The sequence below is a fragment of the Zonotrichia albicollis genome, chromosome 11 (assembly GCF_047830755.1).
Source record: "Zonotrichia albicollis isolate bZonAlb1 chromosome 11, bZonAlb1.hap1, whole genome shotgun sequence".
Classification (NCBI taxonomy): domain Eukaryota; kingdom Metazoa; phylum Chordata; class Aves; order Passeriformes; family Passerellidae; genus Zonotrichia; species Zonotrichia albicollis.
The window spans coordinates 9,624,100-9,648,673 of record NC_133829.1 but is presented as its reverse complement, the minus strand read 5'-3'; the positions used below and the strand labels follow the sequence as shown (position 1 = coordinate 9,648,673).

At 41.7% G+C, this 24,574-nt stretch overlaps 2 protein-coding genes across 5 annotated transcripts; one reads left to right on the top strand and one right to left on the bottom strand.

The window, feature by feature from the left end:
- The first annotated feature begins 766 nt into the window (after positions 1 to 766).
- RAMAC (RNA guanine-7 methyltransferase activating subunit) lies at positions 767 to 4,938 on the top strand. The gene is made up of 3 exons (XM_005483394.4): positions 767 to 920; positions 2,213 to 2,387; positions 3,801 to 4,938. The coding sequence occupies exons 2-3, from the start codon at positions 2,221 to 2,223 to the stop codon at positions 3,985 to 3,987; spliced, it is 354 nt and encodes a 117-aa protein (XP_005483451.1). The 5' UTR covers positions 767 to 920; positions 2,213 to 2,220; the 3' UTR covers positions 3,988 to 4,938.
- A 16,629-nt stretch (positions 4,939 to 21,567) lies between these two features.
- C11H15orf40 (chromosome 11 C15orf40 homolog) lies at positions 21,568 to 24,443 on the bottom strand. 4 transcript variants are annotated; one of them, XR_012582143.1, is made up of 6 exons: positions 24,300 to 24,443; positions 24,094 to 24,220; positions 23,235 to 23,362; positions 22,255 to 22,384; positions 22,052 to 22,154; positions 21,568 to 21,869 (listed from the first exon to the last, which is right to left on the bottom strand). XR_012582143.1 is itself a non-coding variant. In XM_074549278.1 (5 exons), exons 1-4 carry the CDS (start codon positions 24,369 to 24,371, stop codon positions 22,292 to 22,294), a joined length of 420 nt encoding a protein of 139 aa, XP_074405379.1. In that variant the 5' UTR covers positions 24,372 to 24,443; the 3' UTR covers positions 21,568 to 22,154; positions 22,255 to 22,291. The 4 variants fall into 4 exon arrangements, 2 of the variants coding, with proteins under 2 accessions (XP_074405379.1, XP_074405378.1); XR_012582142.1 differs by having other exon boundaries at positions 22,052 to 22,384; XM_074549278.1 differs by having other exon boundaries at positions 21,568 to 22,154.
- Between the last annotated feature and the right edge of the window lie 131 nt (positions 24,444 to 24,574).

Sequence of the window (24,574 nt, the reverse complement as noted above, 5' to 3'; positions counted from 1 at the left end):
TCTGTGCTTTGCTAGTGCCTGCGAGCAATAGAATCTCTAGCAGAGCTTGTAAAAAACCATTGCTTTCTGAAAGGGTCCATAAAAAACCCATTTCTTATACACAGCACAAGAGACCGTTTAGAAATCATTGGCTGAAGTGTTGTGGGAATTAGTCAGCACTGCAAAGACACGGGCGCTGTGGGAACAAGGCAAACTGGGACCAGGGACACGGACACCACTTCTGCTGCGGGCAGGTGTTGGTGCCCCCAGACCAAATCTCACCCGCATAAAAGGCGACAAGGCTGAAGTTCTGAGGCTCACACAGAATTTATCTCTATGAAGGGTGACAAGACTGACCGCTACCTGCAGCACTGGGTGAACGTGTTGCTGGTGCAGGCGCCACCATAGAATTATATTGGTTTACACCGAGTTATTTGCCTGCCAAAAAGCTTCACGTCATCTTACCTTCCTCACATCCCGAAGGTTTTTTATACCAGAAATACACTTAAATGGCATTATAGACTTAAATGGCATATTATATGTCTTCAATGTGAAGATTTTGGGTAGGCACAGACGCCATGCTGACTTCACCTTTTTCATTTGCACCTTTCGGTGAAAACCTAAACATTTCAGGTGTCACCTCCTTAAACCCGCGTGGCGGCGAAGGACAGCGCCACATAAACCTCAATCAATCAATGCTGCTCCTGCCTACGGGCTTGGTGTGCAACCCTGACCGCAGGGAACCGCTGCTTCCACACCTGCCCGCCGGTGTGCCCCGTGTCCCGCCCCGGTGTCCCCTGTACCGCCCCGGTGTGCTCTGTCCCGCCCCGGTGTGCCCCGTGTCCCGCCCCGGTGTCCCGTGTCCCGCCCCGGCGCGGGAAGCGGCGGGGCCCGGCCCGGAAGAGGCGGGATCGCGGCGCTGATCCGGCGGCTGAGGCGCGGTGAGGGGCGGCGGGACTGATGCGGGGGAGGGAGGGGAGGCTGTGAGGGAGAAGGGAGCGGGAGCGACCCCCGCGTTCCCCCTCAGCTTGGTCCGGCCCGCTGTGAGGGGAGGGGGCTCCGGCGGAGCCGCCCTGGGGCAGCCAGCCCCCTCCGTCGCTCTCTGCTTGGCCTTGGGTGCAGGAGGGTGCCGGGAGTCCCTGGTACGGGCCCCCGCGGGATGAAGATGATATTAACGGGATAAACTGTTATTTATGGAGGGGAGCACCTCCAGCTGCTCAGGGGAAGCTGGAGCGGCGGGTCCCCTCAGGGCAGTGCTACCCCCGCCGCCCTCAGGCTTGAGGAGCGAAGTTCCTTAGAGATAGCCCGTAATGAAAAACTAACGAGGTTAGCTGCTGGCAGAGGAACGGAGGATGAGTTATTCCTGCAGGAATACCTCCTACACCTGCCTCAGGGAGCTGCGCGCTGGCACTGGGGGGGGGGGAGGCTGCCCAGGCTCTGGGGCAGCAGCGGACACCGATGGCTGAGGCCGCTGCAGGGCAATGGGGCCGCAGGAGCACCGCAGGATTCCCCGGGAACACCCCAGTGACCTGAGAGCCGGGCTGGGCTTGGGCATTGTGGGTGTTTATTTTGTGTATTTTAGCTCTTGGGGTCCTGCCAGCAAGTCTTTGGGAGACAGCAGAAGAGCTTATTCTGGTAGTCCAGAGCCAGATAGTGTAAATGTTCTAAATTTTGTGGGGCTCGTTAAAACAGTGGGCTTAGAGCCTTTCTGATTCACTGTTAAGAGGAGATTTTGCTGATGGATAGTACCAGGTAACACCAACATGTAAATGGCAAATGCATATATACAAAAATAAAGGAACTAAGGCCTTAAACACAAATCCCATCAGACAGGCATATTATGAGGTAATTCATCATCTTCTTAGGTGCTGACCTTTCCCTGAATCAAGTTATTAACACATAAATTACTGTGAATAAATCTGAATATTTTGCCTGTCCTGCTGGTTATGTGTATCTGTAGGCTTTGCATGGTATTCTACCTTAGCAAAATTTTGAAGTTGATTGTAGGAATTGCTTTCCTGTCAAAAGTCAGTGTCAGGAGTAGATGGAGAGCATGTTCTGAAGTGCTTTTTTCTGTGAGGCATCTATGCTGTCTTCCCAAAACCCAACAGCTGTGTTAATCTGCGTGTAACTTTTCCTTGTCCTTCATTTCCACTACATGGATTTTGGCAGTTATTACAATTAGAGTCTTCATACCTTGCTGAAGCCACTCTTATTGTGTTCGTGTTCCAAGTTGCCAGAATGACCTCCTTGGCTGACATGCCCCCAAATTACGAGATGATGTTTGCCCATCGATTCACGTCGGATGATGAGGAATACCAAGAGTATCTAAAACGCCCTGCAGACCCCCCTCCTATAGTTGAAGAATGGAGAAACAGATCTGGTGGCAACCAGAGAAACAGAGATCGGTACTGGTTTTGTTTTTTAATGGTGGTCATTTCACAAGCACACTTAAATGATAATTGATTTCAGAAATATAGGAGTCTGTTCTAGAGTCTGTTTAAGAGGAAATGTAGTCTTCTCTGAAAGGTAATGAGGTTTTACATTTTCTCCTGACTGGCAAAGTTTTTGCATTGTACATAAAAGAACTAAATTATTTTCTTTTTAGTAAAGAATGAGCTGGAACCACTGAACCCATTGCCCTGGGTTTGTTATTGCTCAGCCAGAAACATTTTTCCAGAGGGGAAATATGAGACTTCTGCAAAACTAAGCAGCCTGTCTTATGTTGGATGATAACTGGCAGGAAGATGTGCAAAGGAACAAGCTGCTAGTGTGATTATCTGTTACTAGCTGTCCAGAAAGCATTTCATTTGTAAGCTAAATATTTGCTGTATTTTTCAAGATTAGCCTCTAATTCTTTTATTCAGTAGAAGTGACTGTAAAATCAATCATCCAATGTGTCTGGCAAGTACATTGTTACCTGCCAAAGCAAAATACTTTGAATTATTTCTTCAAGATGTAATTGCAGCCTTTTACTGAATTTTGGACAGATTTTTGAGGGACTGAAAAACAACAATTACAGCATGTAGTACATTTTGGAATTCTAACATCAGCCTTTAATATAAAGTAGTTAAACTCAGTCCAGCCAACAACTGGAAAAACTTCTTAGCTAAATATCTAAATAGGATTTGTGCCTTATCTGAAGAAAAGGAGGACTACATTGTAACTTTTCCTCACCTTTGAAGCTTGTCATTAAATCAGATTAAAAACAGGTGATAGTTTAAGATGTTCTCAAAAACTTGGTGGTTCTTTGAACTGATGAACTCTTACACCTACACTATGGTCACAAAGTGAACTTTTTGCAAATGTTTTTCTGCACCACACCATTTGCAAACAAAATGACAATGAGGCAGCTCAAGCCTTGATAGGAATTGAGATAGGGCTGAAAAGACAAAATTGAGACTGAACAATGGCTAAGTACAACTGATAAAGAAGCAGTGTTTCAGCAGTTGTATGTATTTGAGGGAATATTCAGATTCCAGGACTCAGTGCTGTTAGGTGGCTGTAACTGTACTGAAGCTTGCTTTGCCAAAGCTTTCAGCCCTGAAGCTGCTGGGTGGAACCTGGCTTTGATGCACTACAGATGTGCCTTGGGGTTGAGTTTTAGATTTATGGTCTGTTTGAGTCTCTCTTAAAACTTCCAGCAGTTGAGTTTGTATGTATGTATATAAGAGTTTGTCATATATACATATAAATATTTGAGTGTATTAACAGTTACATGATAGTCTCATGAAAACTGCCAAATGTAGAGTTCATTATAATTCATTTTTTTTAGCCTTGATATAATTTATGTCAGACTTTGATCAATCTTCTCATTGCAGGTTTCAAGATGGCAGATACTTTAGAGGGGACAGATACAACTGGCAAGGTGACTACAGATCTAATCAGAGGCCAGACAGAGGCTGGGGTAACAACTACCAGCAGCACAGACAAGGACAATCCTACTCCCACTATGGACAGTATGGCTACAACTCCTACAACCCAGGGCCCCGGTACCATCCCTACTGAAATCCTTGTGGGTCCAAAGTCCAGTGATGCTATGTAACAAATTCAGTTTGGATTTTAGTTTTCTTATTTTTTCCACTGTTTTGTAGATAACTGAAGAATCAGTGTTACAGTGCAGTGCTGTTTTTCTGTAGTGTGAAATGGAAAGGGGAACTCCTTTTATGAATAGTAAAAGCGTGTTACATGGGGCTTGTTTAGAGTCTGTAGATTTTAGATTAAATTTTTAACTCCTTTTTTCTGAATATGTATTGTGCATGTTTTTTCTTCCATCACTGAGATTTCTCTGTTCTATTTTAGAAACCAAAACAGGTGAGGGAAGGACAGGATGGCTGTGGTTTGTATGCAGCCTGGAGCAGTGGCATGTTGCCTTAAGATAGCTCTTTTTGAAACAAACATGCTGTGTCTTTCTGTGGAGAGAATTTCTTAGTTTGGCTTTTGACAGTGAGAAGCTCAGTTTGGTTTGAATTTCAGATGCCTTAAAACTGAGAAGAGAGATCCTGTTACTGAAATATTTTATGGGGGCAGCATAGTGTCTGTTGACTTTATGACTTCTCAATGCATTTGCTGTATTCCTCTTAAAATGTGGTCTAAAAGTTGGATAAAAAATAAGTTAAATATATATCTTCTTGTAGCAGTTCAGTGATACATAAGTTTTACCTGAGAAATAATAACAACTTAGAATAATCTGTGTTATTTTCAAATAAATTTGGTGTGTGCATAACAAATTTTGGAATTCCCATTTCTGTAAAGCTGTAAAACTTCAATGCTACTGTAGTTTGTATGAAACACTTTGTGCATGTTCTAGATAAAAAGAACTATGATCAGTACTGGTCTGTACTTTTTTCTGTATGGGAAAATAGCATAAACAGTGCAGAGTGTTACTCAGTTCTTAGAATTTAAGATGTATGGGGTTTTTTAAAGTATTCACACAATAAAAGTATAGTTCACATGTAAGGATGTTGCTGAGTGTTTCTGAAACCTACTTTTGAGACATTCAGGACTGCACCTTTGTCTCCTCAGCCAAAAGCTGAACAAGGAGCTGGGCTGACAGCTAAGTGCTAACCGTGGGCAGCTGTGGGCTTAAATTAGAAGAATGGCCTACTCAGCTGCAATCAGAAGGATGAGACACATTGTGATTAATTAGAAGTCTGGAGTGTTAATCCACTATCCACATTTTGCTCTAATAGGGTCAGAGTTCCCTGTTTCCCCATTTACATGATCAGCTAATTTGTATCAAGGGAGCAGTGTGTGTCTTTGTACTTGACATTTTCTTCAGCTGCTGTGCAGAAACAGGGCCCCATCCCTGCTGACTGCTGTAAAAGTCATGGCATTATGTGATAAGGAGTGCAAATTAGTGCATCTTGATTTAAAGACAAAGTACAGAAGTCAAAAGCAGAGTCCCCCAGCTCATCAGATGTTTTTAAGAGCTAAAGGGTGTGTTTGCACAGAAACAGTCACTGTAGCTTTTACACAGGCTGTGGTACACAAGTGTCTTCACCTACCTGCTAAATATTTGTTTTCTGCTTTTCATATAATGCTGTCCTGATACAGGACTTAATCTCCTGCTCCCTGAAGTATTTGCTTTGAATTCAGTTAGAAGTCTTTTCACAAGAGGTTTTTTCCTCTAAGGAGTTCTAGTGGATGAAATGCACTCCTTTGAACCCTCATTAATTTACAGAGGGAGATACAAGACCATGCAAAGTTCTTACATCTGCTCTGTGCAAATCCTGCAAGTCAGTACCCTTGGTGAAATTCCCATTTAATTCAGAATCCTGTGCAAAGTGCCAAATAGCCCAGGCTCCCCCTCCCAGAAGGGAGTGCATCTCTTCCTGCAAAGAGCCTGGTACTGCCAGCTATGGCACGGAAGTCAGGATGTTCTTCTTCCACACCATCTGGAGAGGCAGCTCAGGTTGAAATGAAACCCAGCAGAAAGAACAGATCTGCTTCATCTGCTGCCTTTCCTCAAGCTCAAGAACTATTTTATTATTTTAATTATCTTTCAGCTAGTGAATAGAGTCCTAGCAAGGTTTTGGTGGGAAGGGACCTCAAAGATCATTTAGTTTCAACCCCTGCCATATCTCCCCCTAGACAGGTTGCTCAAAGTCCCATCCAACCTGGCCTTGAACACTTCCAGGGATGGGGCATCCACAGTTTCTCTGGGCAGTGTGTGCCAGTTTCTCACCACCCTTGCAGGAAAGAATTTCTTCCCATTATCATCTAAAGCTGCCCTCTTTCAGTTTGAAGCCATTTCCCATTGTCCTGTCATACATATATTTGTTAAAGTCCCTCTCCAGTAGCCCCTGGAGGTACTCTAAAGTCTCTCAGGAAGAAAAGAGCACCTCTTCTGAGGAGGGTGCTCTAAGGTCTCCCCAAATTATTTTCCAGCTCTCTCCCTGTCCTCATGACAGCATCATGAATCCCACTTTGCTGGCTGTGCAGCAAGGCATGCCAAAAAAAAAAAAATGCCAGGGGCAAAGTATTCCAGAAAGTGGCAAATCCAATCTCCAGCATTGTGGGTGAAATGTAGAAGCAGATAGACAAGGATGGTCTAGGTGGAAGTTATGAAATAGAATCACACATTTCCTGCTCTTGGCTCTCTTATTCTGAGTTCCTTGACTGAGATCAGGAGAGAGACAGGCCAGTGTAACTTGCCAGCTTGTGTTTTTATATTCATGATGCCCATATGCCTTACCAGCAGCTCTCAATTCACCCTTAAGGGTTTGTATTATTTACAAAACTTTTCCTTGGAACAATTATGGCAAGAGTCTTATTTGGGAGGTGGGGGGAGAGGAATACATTGCTAAATACATGCACCAGACAGAAAGATAAATAAAATTCAAAATATAGTACCTAATTTTCCACTTAGATTAATTGTACTTATGATACAGTCCAGTTTACTGTCTCTGTCAAGCTAAACCAAACCTGTTGAGTATAGCCTGCAATTACAGTTTGTGTTACAGGTGATAAAACTGAAGCTGGGTAACTTTAATATTTGCAACTTCAAACACTACAGAAATTGTTTGCTTTAACTATGCTGGAGATTGCAGAGTAAACATTAAAATTCAGTGTCTGTTATCTGACTTTAGGAGATCTCTTCCATCTGACATTTGCTCAGACATCATTATTATCATGAACAAAACAAAGGTAAGTGTTATGTATTAAAAAATGACTGCCATGTTACCAAGAGTGTGAATGCAAAGTTCTGAATAGGGCTTTGCCGCAGTTCTAAATCCATTCCTGAACACATACAGTGATTTTGCATGGCTTGTTAACTGATACTGAAGAATAATAATTCTAAATTACAGGTACTGTAGCAAATAACTAAGAAAAATCAATAGCTTTTGTACAGTTTCTTGACTAGCATTTTAAAAAATAATAAAGGGTTTAAAAATCACAGCTAAGCCCCTAGAAACTCAAATGCAAAAGAACATGTACAGTAAAAATAAAATTTAAAAAAATCTCACTGTGATTTGTGAGATCCAGTTTTACTAGTTTTCAGTGCTATTCAATCTCCGTTTAATTCTGTCTGTGCAGCTGGGAACAGAAATGTGCAGATGTGCTTTGAAAGGTTAGTTAGAAGCTGAACTACTTTCAAGAAGCTCTAGTAGAGATTTCAGACCGGGTAGACAAATGCCATTTGCAATATAGATATAATCAACATTCAACTTCTGGAACAAGGAAGATATCTTGATCTACTGTTTAAATATATTTTCATATATTGCAGCAGTTATACATTTGAATATATTTAAACTCATACTGTTAGTTGCTAATAAATATTCTGCTTTACTAAGAACATGTCCACATTTGCTTCATACTGACATGTTGGAAGGGAAAATCTTTTTCTATCAAATTAAAGAGAAGGTTTTATCTGCCACCACCCCTGCTCCTTAGGTAAAGCAAAAATCTCTGAATAACTCAACACTGGGGAATTTTTCTGGCTGGTCCAAATGTGCTGTCACACCTTCTCTAATGCTCAAACAAGAGGAGTATGAGCGTCAAGCAAGAAGGAAGGGAAAGCAGGACTGCTCCCTCCTGCAGGTGCTGGCCACCTTGGGAGCACTTTGGCAAAACTGCATCTCCTTTGCCTTTCATTGACCAATCAGGAAAAATTGCTATATTCTATCCCCTTGTCCCTGAATGTTAGAAGAGAGCTGCATAACCCTGCTGAATTATGCACTGAGCTGATGCTCTAATGCCCAGAAGCTAAGCAAGATTATAGGGCAGATCAGGTTTCCCTGAAAGCACCCAGGGAAAAAACAGCCTGATTCCAGACACACAGAGGTAAACCTAGAGATCAAAACCGAGTCCAGTGGCTCCAGCATTGCCAGGAAAGTCAGTGGCAACTGTGCTCTGGTGGTGCACAATAATCTTGCCTCTCAAGAGGCTCATTTTTCCATTAGGCCCTGCAGGCTGGAATGTATTTTTGTGTTTACCATGGCCTATATTTTTCTTCAGAAAGCCTGGACTGCACTTAGTGGCTGTCAGTCCTCATTTGCTTGTGTGAAACAGTGACACCGAAGTGTTATTTCTGTACAGCCCTAAGTACCCTGCCCTGCTAAAATGCACATTTACTACAAGAGATGGTGGAAGTTGCTAATGCCCACATTTTACTCCAAGTCTAATAAACACACAGCAGAAGAAATCCTGTCACCATCCTCAGTGCATACCTTCACAATAACTTCTGTGTTATTTGTGACTAGCATGACAACTAATTAATGTCATCTTTATCCTAGAGATGCCTTTTTAAAAATCAAATCATACTTCAGCAGCTGGCTTTCCCTTCGCAAAGCATGGGCTCTCTTTTATTTTGGAGGGTTTTGTTGCACGTTGTATAATTCAAACTTTGCTTCATTAATAAAAGTACTGCTGAGGTAAAAGTTAAAAGCCCAACTATATTGTAAGACATTTCACACAGCTTTTGGCCAGGTTTAGCATGATCAGAGAGTGAATGCTTTTTGTCCAAAGTCATGCCTGAAGTTTGTTTCTGAAGAAATCCTTGAAATGATACAGTTTTCTATTGAAAGTCTGCTCAAGAAAAATAAAACTACTGTAAAAATTGCCAAAAGTAGCCAGTCCCAAATAATTACATATTCTTTTTTACATATAAAGAAATTTTTTTTTTCCACAGCAAAGGCCTGGTTTTCAGTCATCATGGCATCTTGATTTATGAATGCCACTGAGACCTAAACCAAAGTACATTTAAGAATACTGCTTCATGGTTTTAATGGTATGAGCATTTAAACAGAGCATAGAAAAGCTCTGGAGTTTAGATCTATTTAGTGTAAGAGCTCTGTGGGGACACACATTCTCCTCAGATCAAGCTCATATCACTCATTTACAAGCCACACACTTGAAACACAAGCTCGGAAGTGAGCTGAGGGAGCATCAAGCCTGGGGTACATATGTTCCTCTAAACCCCAGCTAAACTCCTGTAAGAATGAAAAGGAGCTTTACCTTAAATTGCCAACATGGGCAAATCCTATTTCTCCAGGCTGGTGGCTCAGAGGATACTTCCATTAGAAGGAGTAATTTATTTTTATGTTCTAAGAGAAAATGGGAGTGCAGAGGTTGTTACAGTGCTGGCAATGAAGGAGCGTGGCTGAGCTAAAGGATTCTTTCCTGGCTGTTTCCCCAAGTGTGCTGCAAAGGAGAGCAAGTGTTGAGATTTGACTGCTGCTCATCAAGTGACTTTATGGCCACATCACAGCCTGGAGGGTGGGAAACAAAAAATAAAAACCAACAAAAAAACCCCACCCCAAAATAATAAAAAAAACCCCAACAACAAAAAAAAAAATCCCTAACAGACTCCAGGGATCTCCCTATCAGAGAACAAGCTGGCAGAATGCAGAATCTGGAAGCAGTTAAGCAGCTGCCTTATTACATTGGCAGGCTTAAGTCCTTAAGTAAGGTGGACAGATGCAAGGGACAATAAACAAATCACTGTTTATTACATACCCTGCAGTCTGGGCAAATCCAATTGCAGGAGCTCTTTAGACCCCACCCAGTAGGATTTTAGTTGTTAGAGACAAAATGGATTTAGTGCTAGATAATAAAAGCTAAGCCTAATCTTCCTTCTCTCCACACCTGCATTGAACATATTCTTACTACTGACCTAAAAATATTTTTTTTAAAACTTGATACTGTTTTTAGTCTTGCCTTCCTAACCCTGCCACTTCCTGACACCAGGCCACTTATTTCAGATACAGCTGTTTTACTAGTTTCTCATATTCTGAGCACTTCTGAAGACAACTCTGAAAGCTACTTTAAAATTCTAAAAAGACAATTTTCCCACAGTTCCAATCATTATTCCAGAACTAAAAAGAAAGCGAAAAGGATGTTTTCAAAAATAGAACCAGACATGCGTGTTACATGCTCAGCTACAAATCACATTTAATGCTTTTGTGTCTCAGCTTCCATCTGTAAAACTGTGGTTCCCTGCCCCGTTTTCCTCTTCTGTGCTCTGCATTTTGGCTACCAGGCAAAAAAAAACCTACCAGGCAGCAGCTACTCCATATAGAACTTAGGAATGGTGTATAAATCTCAGCTGGGGTCTGTATGTTGCTACACAACATATTAGAAACATTCTGGTGAAGAAATTAATTTGTTTGTTGATTTTAAAATATTTTTTAACTAAACTCAAGATACTATGAAGGCAGTGACTTGTTTTAAACAGTGTCTTTATATCCATATATTTATATATATGCCATATAACTCCATAGTTATATAGCATATATATATATATATATATATATACATATGGGATTCTGCAGCCTAGGAAGCTCTCACAGCTAGACCTGCAGTAAACACTAAGTGATTCTAATACTATGGGTACAGTAGAAAAAGCCTTGAAAATTTAAATGGCATAAAGACATTTAAATTATCATAGCTAAGAGGTGTGGGCAGTCCAACACTGAACTATACATGGACATGATTAAAAACTGAATTATATAGAGGTGGTTAAAAACAAGGGGACAATCTACTCAAACTAGATTTCACATCAATAAAACTTGTGACAGTTACTGTATTGAATGTGCTATTCATGTATATTTAATTGATTTTATAAACATTCTCACACACACCATACAATCATAGCAAGGGTGAGCAAAATTCCAGCCTTAGAAGTATTACAGCACTTGCTTTTTTAAAAAAATCCAAGTTGATGCAAAATTGTTAATAAAAACAAAATTACATCGTTAAACATCTGAGTTTTAAAAAATATAAAAGGTAAAATTGTTCTTTGCACCTACAGGAAAAGAAAAGAAAATACAGTGGTAAGGGGAAGAATGGATGAGTCAACTATGATGGAAGAGGGGATGTACTGGTGAACAAAAAGAATAATAGATCAGCTATTGCAAAAAAAGTCCTTATCAGAAATAAAGTTTAATTCTAGAAGAGTCTACTGAAAGGTCAGTGTCCTTAGTAGCTGAGAAGAGGAAATCATATAACTGAAGGTAAAACAAAAATCTATTTAAAAGTCATTTGTAATTGGTGAGAACTGGAAGACAAAGATGGCATCAGAGACTGTTGGCAAGAGAATTCCTCCATATGGCATCTATTTCTCATTAATGCTCTGGGGGAGGATCCCAGACATCCCAGCAGGTCCTGTCGTGACTTTGGACTCAAAGCTGTCCACACACTCAGCTGCTCCTGGCTGAACTCCACTTTTGCTGCACATAACGCACACAGCATGCCAGGAACACGGGCTGATGAACAGCTCCTGTCTCTTTGATCACACCTCCCATACTACCTTTGAAAAGGTGGAAACCTCTCTCTAACCATGCAACCCAAGACATGGCTCAGAAAACCTTCTCAGATTCTTCACATTTTCTACTGCTAGTATAGAAACTTTCAGTATTCCCTCTGGAAGCTGCTCTTTGAGCCCCTGGAGCTCATTGCCAATTCCTTCTCTCAACAATAGCTAAGCCTGAGAGCTCTTCACCCACTACACTGTTTATCATCAGCTCTGGATTGGTTATTTTGGGACAGCTTCATTGTGAACAGTGCGTGGCAGTGACTTTGTAGTATTTTTGTCTGTGCCACTTGGGATAAAAGCAGCTTATTCAGAGATCCCAGCTGAGTTCAGGATCCTTACTGCACCCACCAACATCTCTATGGAGCACATTGCTTGTAAGAGACAAGATGAGTTTAATATGACATTCTCAGTAAATTACACAAGAGTGCCTCAGTTTCAAAAGCTGAGAGGAGGTTATTAAACAAAGAAAATTACTGTAGGTAATAAAAATCACTGACACCTCAATGGGAATTGCCTGGGTTAATACAGACAGGGTGGAGAACACTCCAGACTTGAAAACAAGAAAAGGGTCAAAGAGCAGAATTGATTTGAATTCCTATGGATTAACTGCTAAATAAACCAATTTTTTTTTCCTATGAGCATAACAGATATAAATATATAGAAGCAGTCAGTCCACTGCAGCATGCTGAGAGCCCAAACAAATGGTATAAGGCAAGAAGGATCTCATGTGAGTAACACCTGCACCACAACGCTGGGGCTGCCACTCCCGGTGTCCCCATGTCACTGCCAGCCTGCAGGCAGAGCGGGGATCTGCACACTTTGGCCACAGGGCTGGTGATCTGCCAGCAGCTGACAAACTGCAGATTCCCATGCACTAACAGCAGGGCCTTCTGTTTTAACTTAATAGCAAAAACACTATAGCAGAATCACTGATCTGTAGCTAGGATTTTATTTAATTCGTTAAATTGTTTACTCTGTGTCCACATCTTACTCCATTTCCAAGTCAAATTAACACATCACTTCATACTAGGATAAGCAATCCATCCTGAATACTGATACGAGCCAGAACGTGATTACACTAAACTCAGTTTATAAATCTTCTTCATTGACTCTTTGTCAGGAAACTTCAGTACCCACAGAAGGAAATAAAGGAATAACCCAAAGATTGTATACTGAATAAACAACTAAAATGGGTATTTTAATTTACATTTGTAACCTTCTAAGAGCTTTCAAATTTAAATGGCTTTAAATAGTAATGATTTTGACAAAAAAAAAATTTCCTCTGAGAAAGGTATTAAGAAGAAATAGAAAAGCTCAAGGGAAATGAGGTTCCATTTTTCACATTTCTCTGCCTGTGCAGTGGGAGAGGTATTTATCATGCATAGCCTGTCCTCCCCCTTGGATGCTGTCCTCCAGTTTGGACTGGAAGCACTGTGTGTGAGAGGATCATTAACCAGGGTCATGTACATCATCTCTCCTCACAAATGAGCACTGTCAACACTGCAACAGCCACAGAGACACTGCATAATCAGGGCCCAATGCACACATTGTGGCTCACACACGACAAAGCAGACAGACTAAACTGCACAAAAGAAATCTGGTTTTCCCTGAAACATAATCATTCCAAAGCAAGGGCAAGGCAATAGTGTCATAGCTGCTGTAAGGCTCCTTGGAGCTGGTCTGTCCTACATGCAAAGCGCAGACCCTACACAGACGCCTCTGGCCCTGAGGTATCCTGCCTCCAAGAGCTATCACAAAATTCCATTACCGGGCTTGCAGATGGACAATGTACTTATCCCTTGGATTACACAAAGTTTCAAGCACATGACAGGAGCTTTGCACTGTGAACACATTATGAAAAAGACTGGAGACAAATACCAGGTTACAGTGCCTTGTACAAATCATGGTGTAGGGAATGAGTATTGTTTCATGGAGCAAAGAGGTGGGACATAGAGCCAGGTCACACACTGATTTCACATCCACACACTCCAAGAAAGCACCAGCTGCATAGATTTACAAGAGCAATCAGACCGCATGGTGAGAGGTATAGAGGTACATGGAAGAATTGTTTTCTTCACATTTATATTCCTGTCTCTGAGCTCTAAATGCAGTTCTCTGACCACTACTGCATTGCTAAAATTACAAGAAACTAATTATTGAAAGGGAATTAATGTCTGTTAAGTTTTCCCACACAATCCTGTCTCTTACATGGCACTCTTGACCCCTACCACTCTGGAAATCATTTTAGGTTCCTCTTTTTGCCATGAAAGAGAGGAATGCAATGCAGTACTGAAGAGAACTGAGTCAGATTTTCATCTCCTTCCAAGAGTCTCATGATCCACTCTTAAATCTTTTTCCATTACTATTTAATGGTATTATAATTACTGTTATTCTCCAGTGTTCAGAATAATCACAAAACAAATACAACCTTGATTATGCTCATATTATTATTTGTATTACAGGGGCAACAAGAGATTTTGAGCTTTACCAAAGGAACAGCTGAACGTGTATCTCCAAGAAGCCCCACCTAATCTAGAATGAGAATTTTTAGGTTATTATAAACAGAAAAGAGAGAGAGAAGGGGCAAAATACAGAGGTTGGTATAACTTGTTTTTAGGCTCTTATTTTCTTACTTTGAAAGTCTGACATTTTTCTTTTGAAAAGGTTCTTTCCTTAATGAAAATGGACACCTAGTATAAGACATATAGGATAATCAGCAGTCCTACTCTCTACAATTGGCTCAAACCTTATTGTTTAGGACAAGCTCTTCTCTAAAACCCTTAAATATAGTTATCTCCTCTGCTGCCAATCCAACATTTGTGACAGCCTCGATAGCTTATTCTCTGCTGCCAAACCTGCCTCCAGACACACTTTTCTGGAGCAACTAGGAAGTCACAGATTTATTTATCCTCTAAAACTGTGGGCTGTATTTATCCTCTAAATCTGAACAAGCATGTAGCAGTAGAGCAAGGCTCCTTTGTGGAGAAAGCACATAATCTGGAAGACAGACGGGTGTCTCTCCTGCTTGATGCTGCTCACAGACAGCAGAGCAAAGGAAAATAAGTGTTTGATTCACTCTCTCACACACTACTCTATCAAGTGAGTCAGTTAATCAGAAAACCTGATTTAACCATTCTCAAGTGATTTCACTTAAACTGTGAAGTGTCATCCTCTTTTGGTATTTGCACTTTTCCCAGGAGTGACAATCCATGCAGCAGAGGGGCAGGTCTGAACCTCAGAGATGAAAGGTCCCAATGATGGGCATGAATTTATTCAAGTTAAAATTTATCTTTAATTAACGTCTTTATACTGCCTTTTCTGACACAGGAGACCCTGTCTCATATTTTGAAACACTTTTTAATGCAGTCCAGAGTTCTCTTCCCCTACAGAACCAGCTCACCACATCCACTAACCTGACTGAGCATTTCTGGCAGCAGCTCCTCCTGGTGCAAAAGGCTGGAGGCTCCCAGGGCTCCCACCTCAGCTTCAGCTGAACCTGGGGGAGATCTCACAACACTTTGGACAAAGCTCTGTAGGTGAGACAAGAGCTGGGAGCTGCAGCTGGCCAACCCTGGTGTCAATGAGATGTGCCAGCCTCTCACAGCAATTACAGTGTGTTAGCTGCAAGGGGTAATAGTTCAGCCACCAACACAAAAAAAAAATATTGGCAAGATGTAGCTGCCTTTGTAGAATAAGTTTACCTAACTAAAATGGGAAGGCAGAATAGATGAACTACTTAAAAGCAGTTGATCAAACTTTTTCATCTGAATTTGCATTTTAACCCACACAACTCTCAAAACAAACACATCAATAGATACTCTTTTTATATTTCACATCAATGGCCTTCACACGAACCCATCATTTCAGAAGATGAATCTTTCCTGTTTGAAAATTTCAGATTGTCAGGACTCAGGAGTCACACTAAGAGGGCCATAGGTCCTTTTACCACCTAGATTCACAGATTGCCAGCAAGAAATAACTGTGAAATTTATGTTGCAAATTATTATTTAGTCTTTGAAAACCTGACAGGTTTTTCCCCCCATTCTGACTTGAGTGCTAAACAGCAGAGGAGGTGCTATAAAACATCAAGAGTCTATCACACCCTCTATTCTGTGTATCTTATTTCCCAGTTGAGTTTAGAAGGACAAGCAGAACAATCCTGCAAAGTCCATAATCCAAGTGTTGCTCCTGGCCCAATAAATGAACCTTCAACAAAATTATTCCATCCCTCTCCATCATGTTTTATTTTCCTTATTTTTTGATTTGAGACATTAACCTATTACATAAACCCAGGAGTAAAACAAATAAGGTCTGTTTCTTCAGATGGTCTGATCAAGGTAATATTGGGTAATCACAGGGCAAAGCCTAAAACCCAGCCTGAAAATCTCTAAGTCCTGAAAATGAGCTAACAGGATTTGCTTATTTAAGTTTGGGAGTCCAAGTGTGTAAAAGCTGGAGCACTTCACTAAATTCCTCCCCAGGTAAAAAGACCAAGTCAGCTCACTGAAGTGAGCAGGAATTATATGCAGCTGAGAACCCAAAGGTTTTCTTTAGGTTTCCTGTGGAGGCCTACCTTACAGCAAGATCAGTGAAAAAAATCCTTTCAAATTCAGATTTGCAAAGGTGGCCCCATAAAGCTGGGAGAACAGCTTATGGCAAGCTCTGGTATTGCACATTCTTTTTGTCTTTAAGTGCATAAAATGTATATCAACACCTCTGACAGGGTCACTTTGCTTGTTTTTGTGTATTTAGAATTTATACAGTAGCATTTAATCAGATCTTACACCTTCCCTGCTTTTACATACACAGGTACTTGACTACTGAAAGACAGGCTTTGCCTCACATCCCACAATTTAACTACAGCTATTTTCAAATTAATGTTTTCAGGTGTTCTACTTTCACATGTATTTTCTGCCAGAAATATTGTCTGGCATGGTATTAAATAAAAAAAAAATATTCCAGATGATATGTCACGGCAAACAGAAGTCATAGACTTTGAGAACATCATTATAAGCTGATCATCCTTTAAAAATATTTAACAAAAAGCTCCTGGGTCTGCTTTAGCAGCTGAACCTGAACTCAGTGAGGAAGTGACTGAACAGAATCAGACATTCTCATTAAGTAAAATTAGCCAAGTGCAATTTGCCTGGCTGGTTCCCTCTATGTATTAGCATTTATATTCAGTCAGTGATGAGCATAATCAGGTATTTTGAACAAAAAGGGAAAATCTCCTCAAAACCCATAAACCTATCAGGTTTATTAGTAACAGTTTGCACTTCCATTGTAAAAAGGCAGTTAAGAAACTGAAGAAAATTGCCTGTTCAGAAGTGTCTCTGAGTAGCTACCAGCAATCTTTTCTCACATAGATGCTGGCTGATTGCTGTCAGATTTACTGGAGACAAAAGGAGATATTTCACTAAAGGGCAAATGCCAGGAGCTACAAAGGGCTGCCACAGGGCCTCACTGGAAGGGACAGGTTTGCCGTCTGATTGCAAAGATTGTATCACAAGGTCTTTTCCCTCCTTCCTCAATGAATGCATCTCTAGGGGCTGTCAGGCCCAAAAACCAGAAAAAGAAATGTGGTGGCATCTAAGGAGATAAGCATCAGCAACTCTGCTGATGTGACAGAGAGCAGAAACCCCTGAGAGCCTGGTCCTGCTGGAGGGCACTTCCCTCAGCAGCAGCAGCAGAACTGAAGGTGAGAGGCTGCAGGAGCACCCAGGTGTGGCAGGAAGGTGCTGCTGAGGCTGACCTGTGTGCTGATACCTCCATCAAAGGTAACCCCACACCCCTTCTGAACATCAGAAGGGAAGTAAAAAACTTTATAGATTTTAAGACAAGCTATGGAAAGCAGCACTGGTGAAAAAAAAAGGTTCCACACAAATAGCTTGTTTTATAAAATTCAACTTGGTAATGCCCCTGTCAGACAGCTGGGCACAAAGTATGTCCTAACACGTTGAGAGCTTTGAAATTTGTTATGAATTATGTCTCAATGCATCCTGGCTTTCAAAGCATTACAGCAACAAAAGCTGTCCAAAGGAACAGCATTGCTGCAGCCCCTCTCACATGCACTGCACACCTACAAGGTATCAGGAAAAAAACAACTTAATGACAATCACCCCAGAACTACAGTTTTTAACTCTGGTTGTTCTCTTAAGGCAGACAACTGCTTTATCTGAGCAGCATGAATTGAGGCTTTGACCCTCTGTTGTTTGTTCCTCTTTCCTTGGGTCCATGGCTAACTGCTCTCTTTACAGCACGTTTCTATAGTGACCAGCTGCTGAACTGATACTCAATATATTTCACTTTTCACCTGCCATACTTCAGATTTGGAAACTCAGAATGTTATTTAAACAATATTCTGAAAACTTGCCCTCAGGCTGTAGTAAGAGATGGCACAGTGGATACTTCATCATTTTAACTTCCCTAGCTCTTGAAAAACAAATAAATGCACCATTTATAGATGAAAGAAAAGTTATCATAGCTCAGTAACAATTACTTGAGAAGCCAATATATAAGGGATCAGGAAGAAGCAAATTCCCAATATCTCAGAGAAGTACCAGACTCCCCCTTTCAAGCAAGCATTTAATTTCTCCAGCAGATTTTTTATTGTGCCTCAGTTGCATTAAGAGCACTTTGCCTCAAGTACAGCCTCCTCCTAGAGTAACAACCAGGACAGCTTTTACAGGAGGATAAAGCATTGTGGTCCCCAAAGGAGACAGGAGCCCATTTTTAAACCCATCTGGCAATGAATCATCCTCTCAAGACAAAGACTAAAACATTAAGAGGGGAAGACAGTAGGTAGAAGTAATGCAGAAACAATTTTATAAACTCAGCTGGTTCAAGTTTTACACATGCAAATAAACATTATGAGAGGGAAAACAAGAATGAGATGTGAAGTACTGAGCAGGAAGATCAGGTGTATTTCTCTTCCTGGAAGCTGGAAGATATTAAACTGTGCTTTCTCCTACATTGCTGCTGCCAGTTATTGACAAAGTTGTCAATTATCCAGGATTATTCAGACTGATGATACCTGAAGAAATGAGGATTTAGAAACACTTGGGACTAAAAGGGGAGATAGGAATGACCTGCAGATAATAAATGAAGTGGATTGAAAGAAAAAGAGCAAAGAGACAGTTTCAGAGAGTATAATTAAATATCCTTATTTAGAATATTACACTACTAGAGTGAAACTAACTTTCAAAGCTGGATTTTAGAAAATAAATATAACTGAGTGGATACAAGACTAAGACCCTTCTATACCATAAGACTGGCATAGAATTTATTCAGATAACTTCTATTTTGCTAATGTTTAAATAACATAATTATACTTTAAAATTGCACTGACTGTGCAGGTCTGCAAGCAGTCAGATAGTAAATCACCATTAGCTGGATTTTACTGAAATTGGTCAGACCATGCATTAGGGAAAGAGGACAGTGCTTGATTTCAATAGTTGAGTAATCATGTAGCTTAATGCACATGGATAAAGCAGGTACCAACAGGTATGTAAGTTATGTAGCAACAGGGACAACGTTTTTAAATTGGTCCAGGAATAAGAATTTATTTAGAGCAGGGGTTTGTAAAGCATCTTGAAATTCTTGGAAGAAGCTTCTTACAAATCACAAAGCTCTGCTCTATGAAAACATACTCTGCTGGAGTAAGGGATACTTGCTACCACAGTTTTTTCAATAGAATGAAAGCTATTTTACTGTGTTCATGAAGAGACAGTTGCCAGGTTAGGATTTCAATGCAACACTTGCAGGAGCTAGGCCTAAAGCTCAGTTTTGGCATTGTTTGGACACACAAGTTTCTCAGCTCTTCTCTACGTCTCTTATATACAATGTGTCAGAGTTGAGACAGCCACAATAGAGAGTATCACCACACAATTTCAGAAAGCTTCAATCTATACAGAGTAACCCCTTACCACCTCAGAGGGCTTCAAGTATCTGCCCAGGCACAGTAACATCCTGCAACTTCAGAAGGCTTCAAGTGTCTGCTCTTGTTCTTCAGCCCAACCTTTCATCCCCCTCATGCTGATGCCCTGCACCTGTGTGCCCTCTGTTCCTGTGGTTGGTCAGTGCTCCTGGGCACTCCCTGGCTCCACAGCTGCTCACAGCTGTGCCCACTGGGGATGAGGCTGGGCCAGCCCCACTCCCATCACCACAAACTGGGGATCTACAGCAATGGAGCAGCAGTTCCACCCTCCCAGGCTTCCTAAAACCACAGCCAAGGTATCAGGGATACAACTGATACAGGGATGTACAGCACAAAAACCACTGACATAAGAGACTGTCAGATATGATTCTATATGGCAACACCCCAGTGTTACTTATACAACCATTCCAAAATAATTTTGGTTACTCATATTACATAAATTGCACATTCTCAGCATGTAAAGGCTTTATTTGCCACATTGTCAGGAATTCAAGTTACTTTCATTGATCAAGAAGAACAGATGCTGAATGGCAGCTGAAGGTGTTTAGGAAAGGTGAAAAAGCCAAGTAGAATCCAGCAAAACCCCAGGCAGATCATGCTGACAAGACAGAGAGGGCATTGAAACACTAAATTGGCTATTTCAGGTAATCATCACTGAAGATCAATGTACTTCAGACTGTATCTGTCCACACAGCTCCTCTGTCAGTCTGTCTGAAGTCACAGGGAAGTGTAATGAAATACATTATTTCAAAAGACTATATAAGCTTTAAAAAAAATTTACAATGGCTGTTGCAGCAGCCAATTCCAAATGTAATTTATAAATACAGAATTCCTCAGTCTTTTTATTGCCATTTTCTACTTATCATAAGTAGAAAAGTTCAGGAAATAAAAGGAAAAACCCCCACCAACAAACCACTAACACTTCATCTTGGTTAGCTTGGCCTTAATTTTTCTGCAAGACACGGCACCCCTCTGCTGGGCAAGAGCAGATCTAGCAGCAGAGAGGGGTGAACCAAAACTGATGGAATAGTAAAATAAAATCAGCCTGCACAGACTGAAAAGATATGTAAGGAAAGAGGACTGAGGCAATGTATGGCTGCCCAAATGCCTGAGAAAATAAGGGACTCAGGTGTGAACCATTAAACAAACAATTCAGAATTTAGACTTATTTCTCCAGAAAGTAACATTTTTCGTAACATCTTTAAAATCAGTCACCTTGAAAGAACTGCCATCCTGAAAAACACCAGTTCTCTAACTCCAAAAGCAACTGTTGTAATATTTAGAATAACAGGATATTGAAAGAGTTCCCTATAAAGTGAAAGACTTTCGTCCATGAAAAAGCTGAATTATGAGCTATGAAGCCTTACTGCATCAATCTGGCAATGCATCAGCATGAATGCTTATGCATTCATAACATTGTTTTCCAGGAGAATGTATGATAAACTTTAAGCAAACCTTCAGAATAGTTCATCTTTTTTACTTTAGCCATTACTTTCTTTTTAACATGACAACCATAGGAAAAATACAGGACAATTTCAAACATCAGCAGTGATGCAGAGGAAAAAAAAAGACCTACCAGAACCATGTGTGGTATCACACATCTTTGGGAAATGTCAGGTAAATCTTCCTCTGACCTCTGAAGCATGATAAATAGAGAAGTTCAGCCATTTTCTCATCAGCCCTGAAATTGGAGTATAACTGCCCATTTTGTTTCAGACTTCTTGTTTTGTTTTGTTCTACAAATGACTCAGCTCTGTTCTCTAGGGGTTGCACTACTACTCATTTTTAGACCAAGGAAAGATTATAAAAAAACGCAGTTTCAAAGTAGCATTCTATGAAGACGTTTCTAGGAAACAACTCTTTTTTTGTTAAAAATATAAACACAAACCAAAGCTTGATAATACTTTTTGCCCCTTTTATTAAAAACAGTCATTACAGGTGACGTACAATTGGCAAAGATATGTATGACCAAATCTCTACTTTTAAGGAAACTATTTACAGACTGTTACAAAGGGACCTCTTGTGTGCAATGACTGAGTCCTGTGCTGGTTTTTCACACTGAAATCTTCTGGTTTTCTTTCAGCTGCTCAGGAGATTCTACTTGCAGTTTGTCTGTGTGATCAACAACAGCACACTGGCTTCAAAAGACATTTATTTTAGATATCTGTAAGTGCCCACAGGGAAAAGCTGCACCTGCTGTGAGATACCAGAGAGAAGAGTCTCTTTTATGTCTCTGCCATCCAGGTTTGTCCTTTTGTACCATTTCCCACATGGAAGGCTGTCACTCCAAGCCCCTTGTTGTGTTAACCAACATTTGCTCCACTAAAAAGATTTCCTAAACCATTTGTTTAGGGAATAGGAAAGAGGACAAATCTTACCCATAGGATACCATCCAGGGCAGAAGGAATTCTGTAGTGACAGGAGCAGGTACAGTCTCAGTTTTCCAACCAAACCTACAGAAAACCTTCAACTGTACAGCACCTATCTCAACAAGGGGAGGGGAAAGAAGTATCTTCCTGTAGTCATTACCCACACTCTCAACAGCACTGCATCAAGTAAGAAAGAATATCAGTCCATGTACCAGGATGCTTTTTCCTATTTCCTGCTCTTGTTTTAGGTCAGCTGGAAGCTTCTTTCTTCAGTTTTTCTAAAATCTCATCTGGTGTCGCTGATACCGAAATCTTCAGCACTTTGTCCCGTGATTTACCCCCCTGGTTTAGGCAAACACAGAAAAAACTCATCTTTCAGAGAATCACCCTTTAGGGTAAGAAAACAGTGCAATTCATAAAGTGCTGATTAACAAATGAAGCAGTTTTCCCATGATTCAGAAAAAGCAAGACTCACATCTTTTTGTCTCTACCTTTTCACAACATTTCCTTGGTCATCTTATCCTTTACTATTAGTCTTTGAAAGACTTCTATAACTACTCCATTAAACCAACAGACAAAAATAAAAAGCACCATTTTTCATTGTGCTCTTGTGTTTATAAACTATAAATGAAAATGGCTGGAAAGACTGACTTCAAGTACAATGAATTAATAAAACAAATTATTTATTCAGTGAAATGAATAAAACAAAGAGTTTCCACTCATCAAAGTCAAGACATATAAATTCTAATACAGAGAAACTCTTGAGGCCTAGCTACAACCCAAGTGCTTACATATGCTCTTGTTTGTGTGACAGTTAAATGTCAGAATCAAATACACAAGCAATTTTAAAAAAAGTGAAAATTTAATAAAATGCACATTCTCTGCAGAACACAAATTCTGTGAACTCATTTGACATGAAAACAAGAGAATCTTGAAGAACACAGAAAACACGAACTACAGAGATTTGCAAAACATTATCATGATAACCCCTCTGGTTAAAAGATGTCAAGATCAGCCATAGTTCTACCTACACTAAGTTTGTTCTCAATGTATCATTCCATTAACTCAACTAAACTTCTTAAAGTGTTTTTCAGGCTGAACTTGGAATAGCTCCCTGTAGTCAATGTGTAAATTTCAAAATCTTGAATTTCAACTGCAGTATGGCAAAGCTGAAAGGAAAAAAAGGAAGTACCTTCTCTAAAACAACGTCACTCTTCTTCACTTCAAGCACCTTAGCGAGGTAGCGACACAGCTCTGCATTTGCCTCCCCTTCTGACGGAGGTGCAGCAATAGCTACACCTACTGCCTCAGCCGTCACATCTATAGCAAATAGTTGGAGGATTTTATGCTCAAAATATTCAAAACATCACATCATAGTTTCTTAAAAATGAATGTTTATGCTTTCAAAAGTATTTTTATTTAAAACGGAGTAAATGCATACATTAGCATGTGACGGCATTTTCACATTTAATGAACTCCCTTGATTGTCGGCCAGTACAATCAAACATAAACTCCTGACAATGCAAGCAGTGGTTGTGGCCAGTCCTGTTACATGGGGCCAGCCCTGCTTGGCACCATGTAATACGACTCAAATCAGGTTACCCCCGACCCAGCCCCAAAAGCCGCTTGTTGAATCAGTCTGCTCAGAGAGCCAGGCTGTCAGTACATTCCCAGTAAATTCCTAAGGGGCCTGGACACTGCCACAGCCCGTGGGTGCTGCACACACAGGGGATGTCAAAGCAGTCCCAAGGCAGGAGCAAGGCCAGGGCTTTAGAGGGACAACACGTTTTATGAGACCCAACTTTTGTGGCTCTAATAAGACCGCACAGACCCTTGAGACACAAACGGCCTGCACGAAACCACAGATGCCAAACGGAAGGATTTCGGATCAGGATTCACCCCGGGCTCACCGCGCCACCCAGCGCTGTACACAGGGGAGAGCCGAACTCCTCGCTTCAGCGTCCGGGTGGGATTCTGCGCTTTTCCTCCCTCCGCCCCTGTTCCTCAGGGCGCAGCGAGGCAGGGCCCGGTGCCCCGGCCCGCAGACCCACCTGTGACGGCGCTGCAGCGGGCACCGGGCTTGGCGCGCACCGCCACCCTCACGGAGCCGCCGCCCGCCGCCGCCACCGGTCCCGCGGCGGCGCCCGGTTCCGCGGGGTCCTTGGCGGCCGCTTTTCCCTGAAACAGAGGAACAGGCGCGGTCACCGTGGGCACCACCCGCCCCTGCCCCCCTTCCCTCTCCGGGCCCTGCCCGCACCTTCCCAGGCATGGCTTTGCCGCTCCGCACCGGCGCCGCCCGCACCCGCAGGAACCCAGCGAGGCTCAGCATGGTCGGGGCGGCCCTTCCGGCAACCGCGCCGGGCCCGCCCCGAGGCGCCTGCGCGTTCCGCACGGCCCGGCCGGGCCGGCCCTGTGCCCGCAGCGGCTGCTCCGGCACAGCCTCGCCCTGTGCCCGCAGCGGCTGCTCCCGGCCGGGCCGGCCCTGTGCCTGCAGCGGCTGCTCCCGGCACAGCCTCGCCCTGTCCCTCCCGC

Bases quoted from the DNA above. Each gene is read 5' to 3' on its own strand.
- RAMAC (XM_005483394.4), top strand. From the start codon at position 2,221: ATGACCTCCTTGGCTGACATGCCCCCAAATTACGAGATGATGTTTGCC. The intron at 2,388-3,800 runs GTACTGGTTTTG...TTCTCATTGCAG, and splicing joins AACCAGAGAAACAGAGATCG to GTTTCAAGATGGCAGATACT.
- C11H15orf40 (XM_074549277.1), bottom strand. From the start codon at position 24,371: ATGCTGAGCCTCGCTGGGTTCCTGCGGGTGCGGGCGGCGCCGGTGCGG. The intron at 23,363-24,093 runs GTGGGTCTGCGG...TATTTGCTATAG, and splicing joins CCGCTGCAGCGCCGTCACAG to ATGTGACGGCTGAGGCAGTA. The intron at 22,385-23,234 runs GTACTTCCTTTT...TGCCTAAACCAG, and splicing joins GTGACGTTGTTTTAGAGAAG to GGGGGTAAATCACGGGACAA.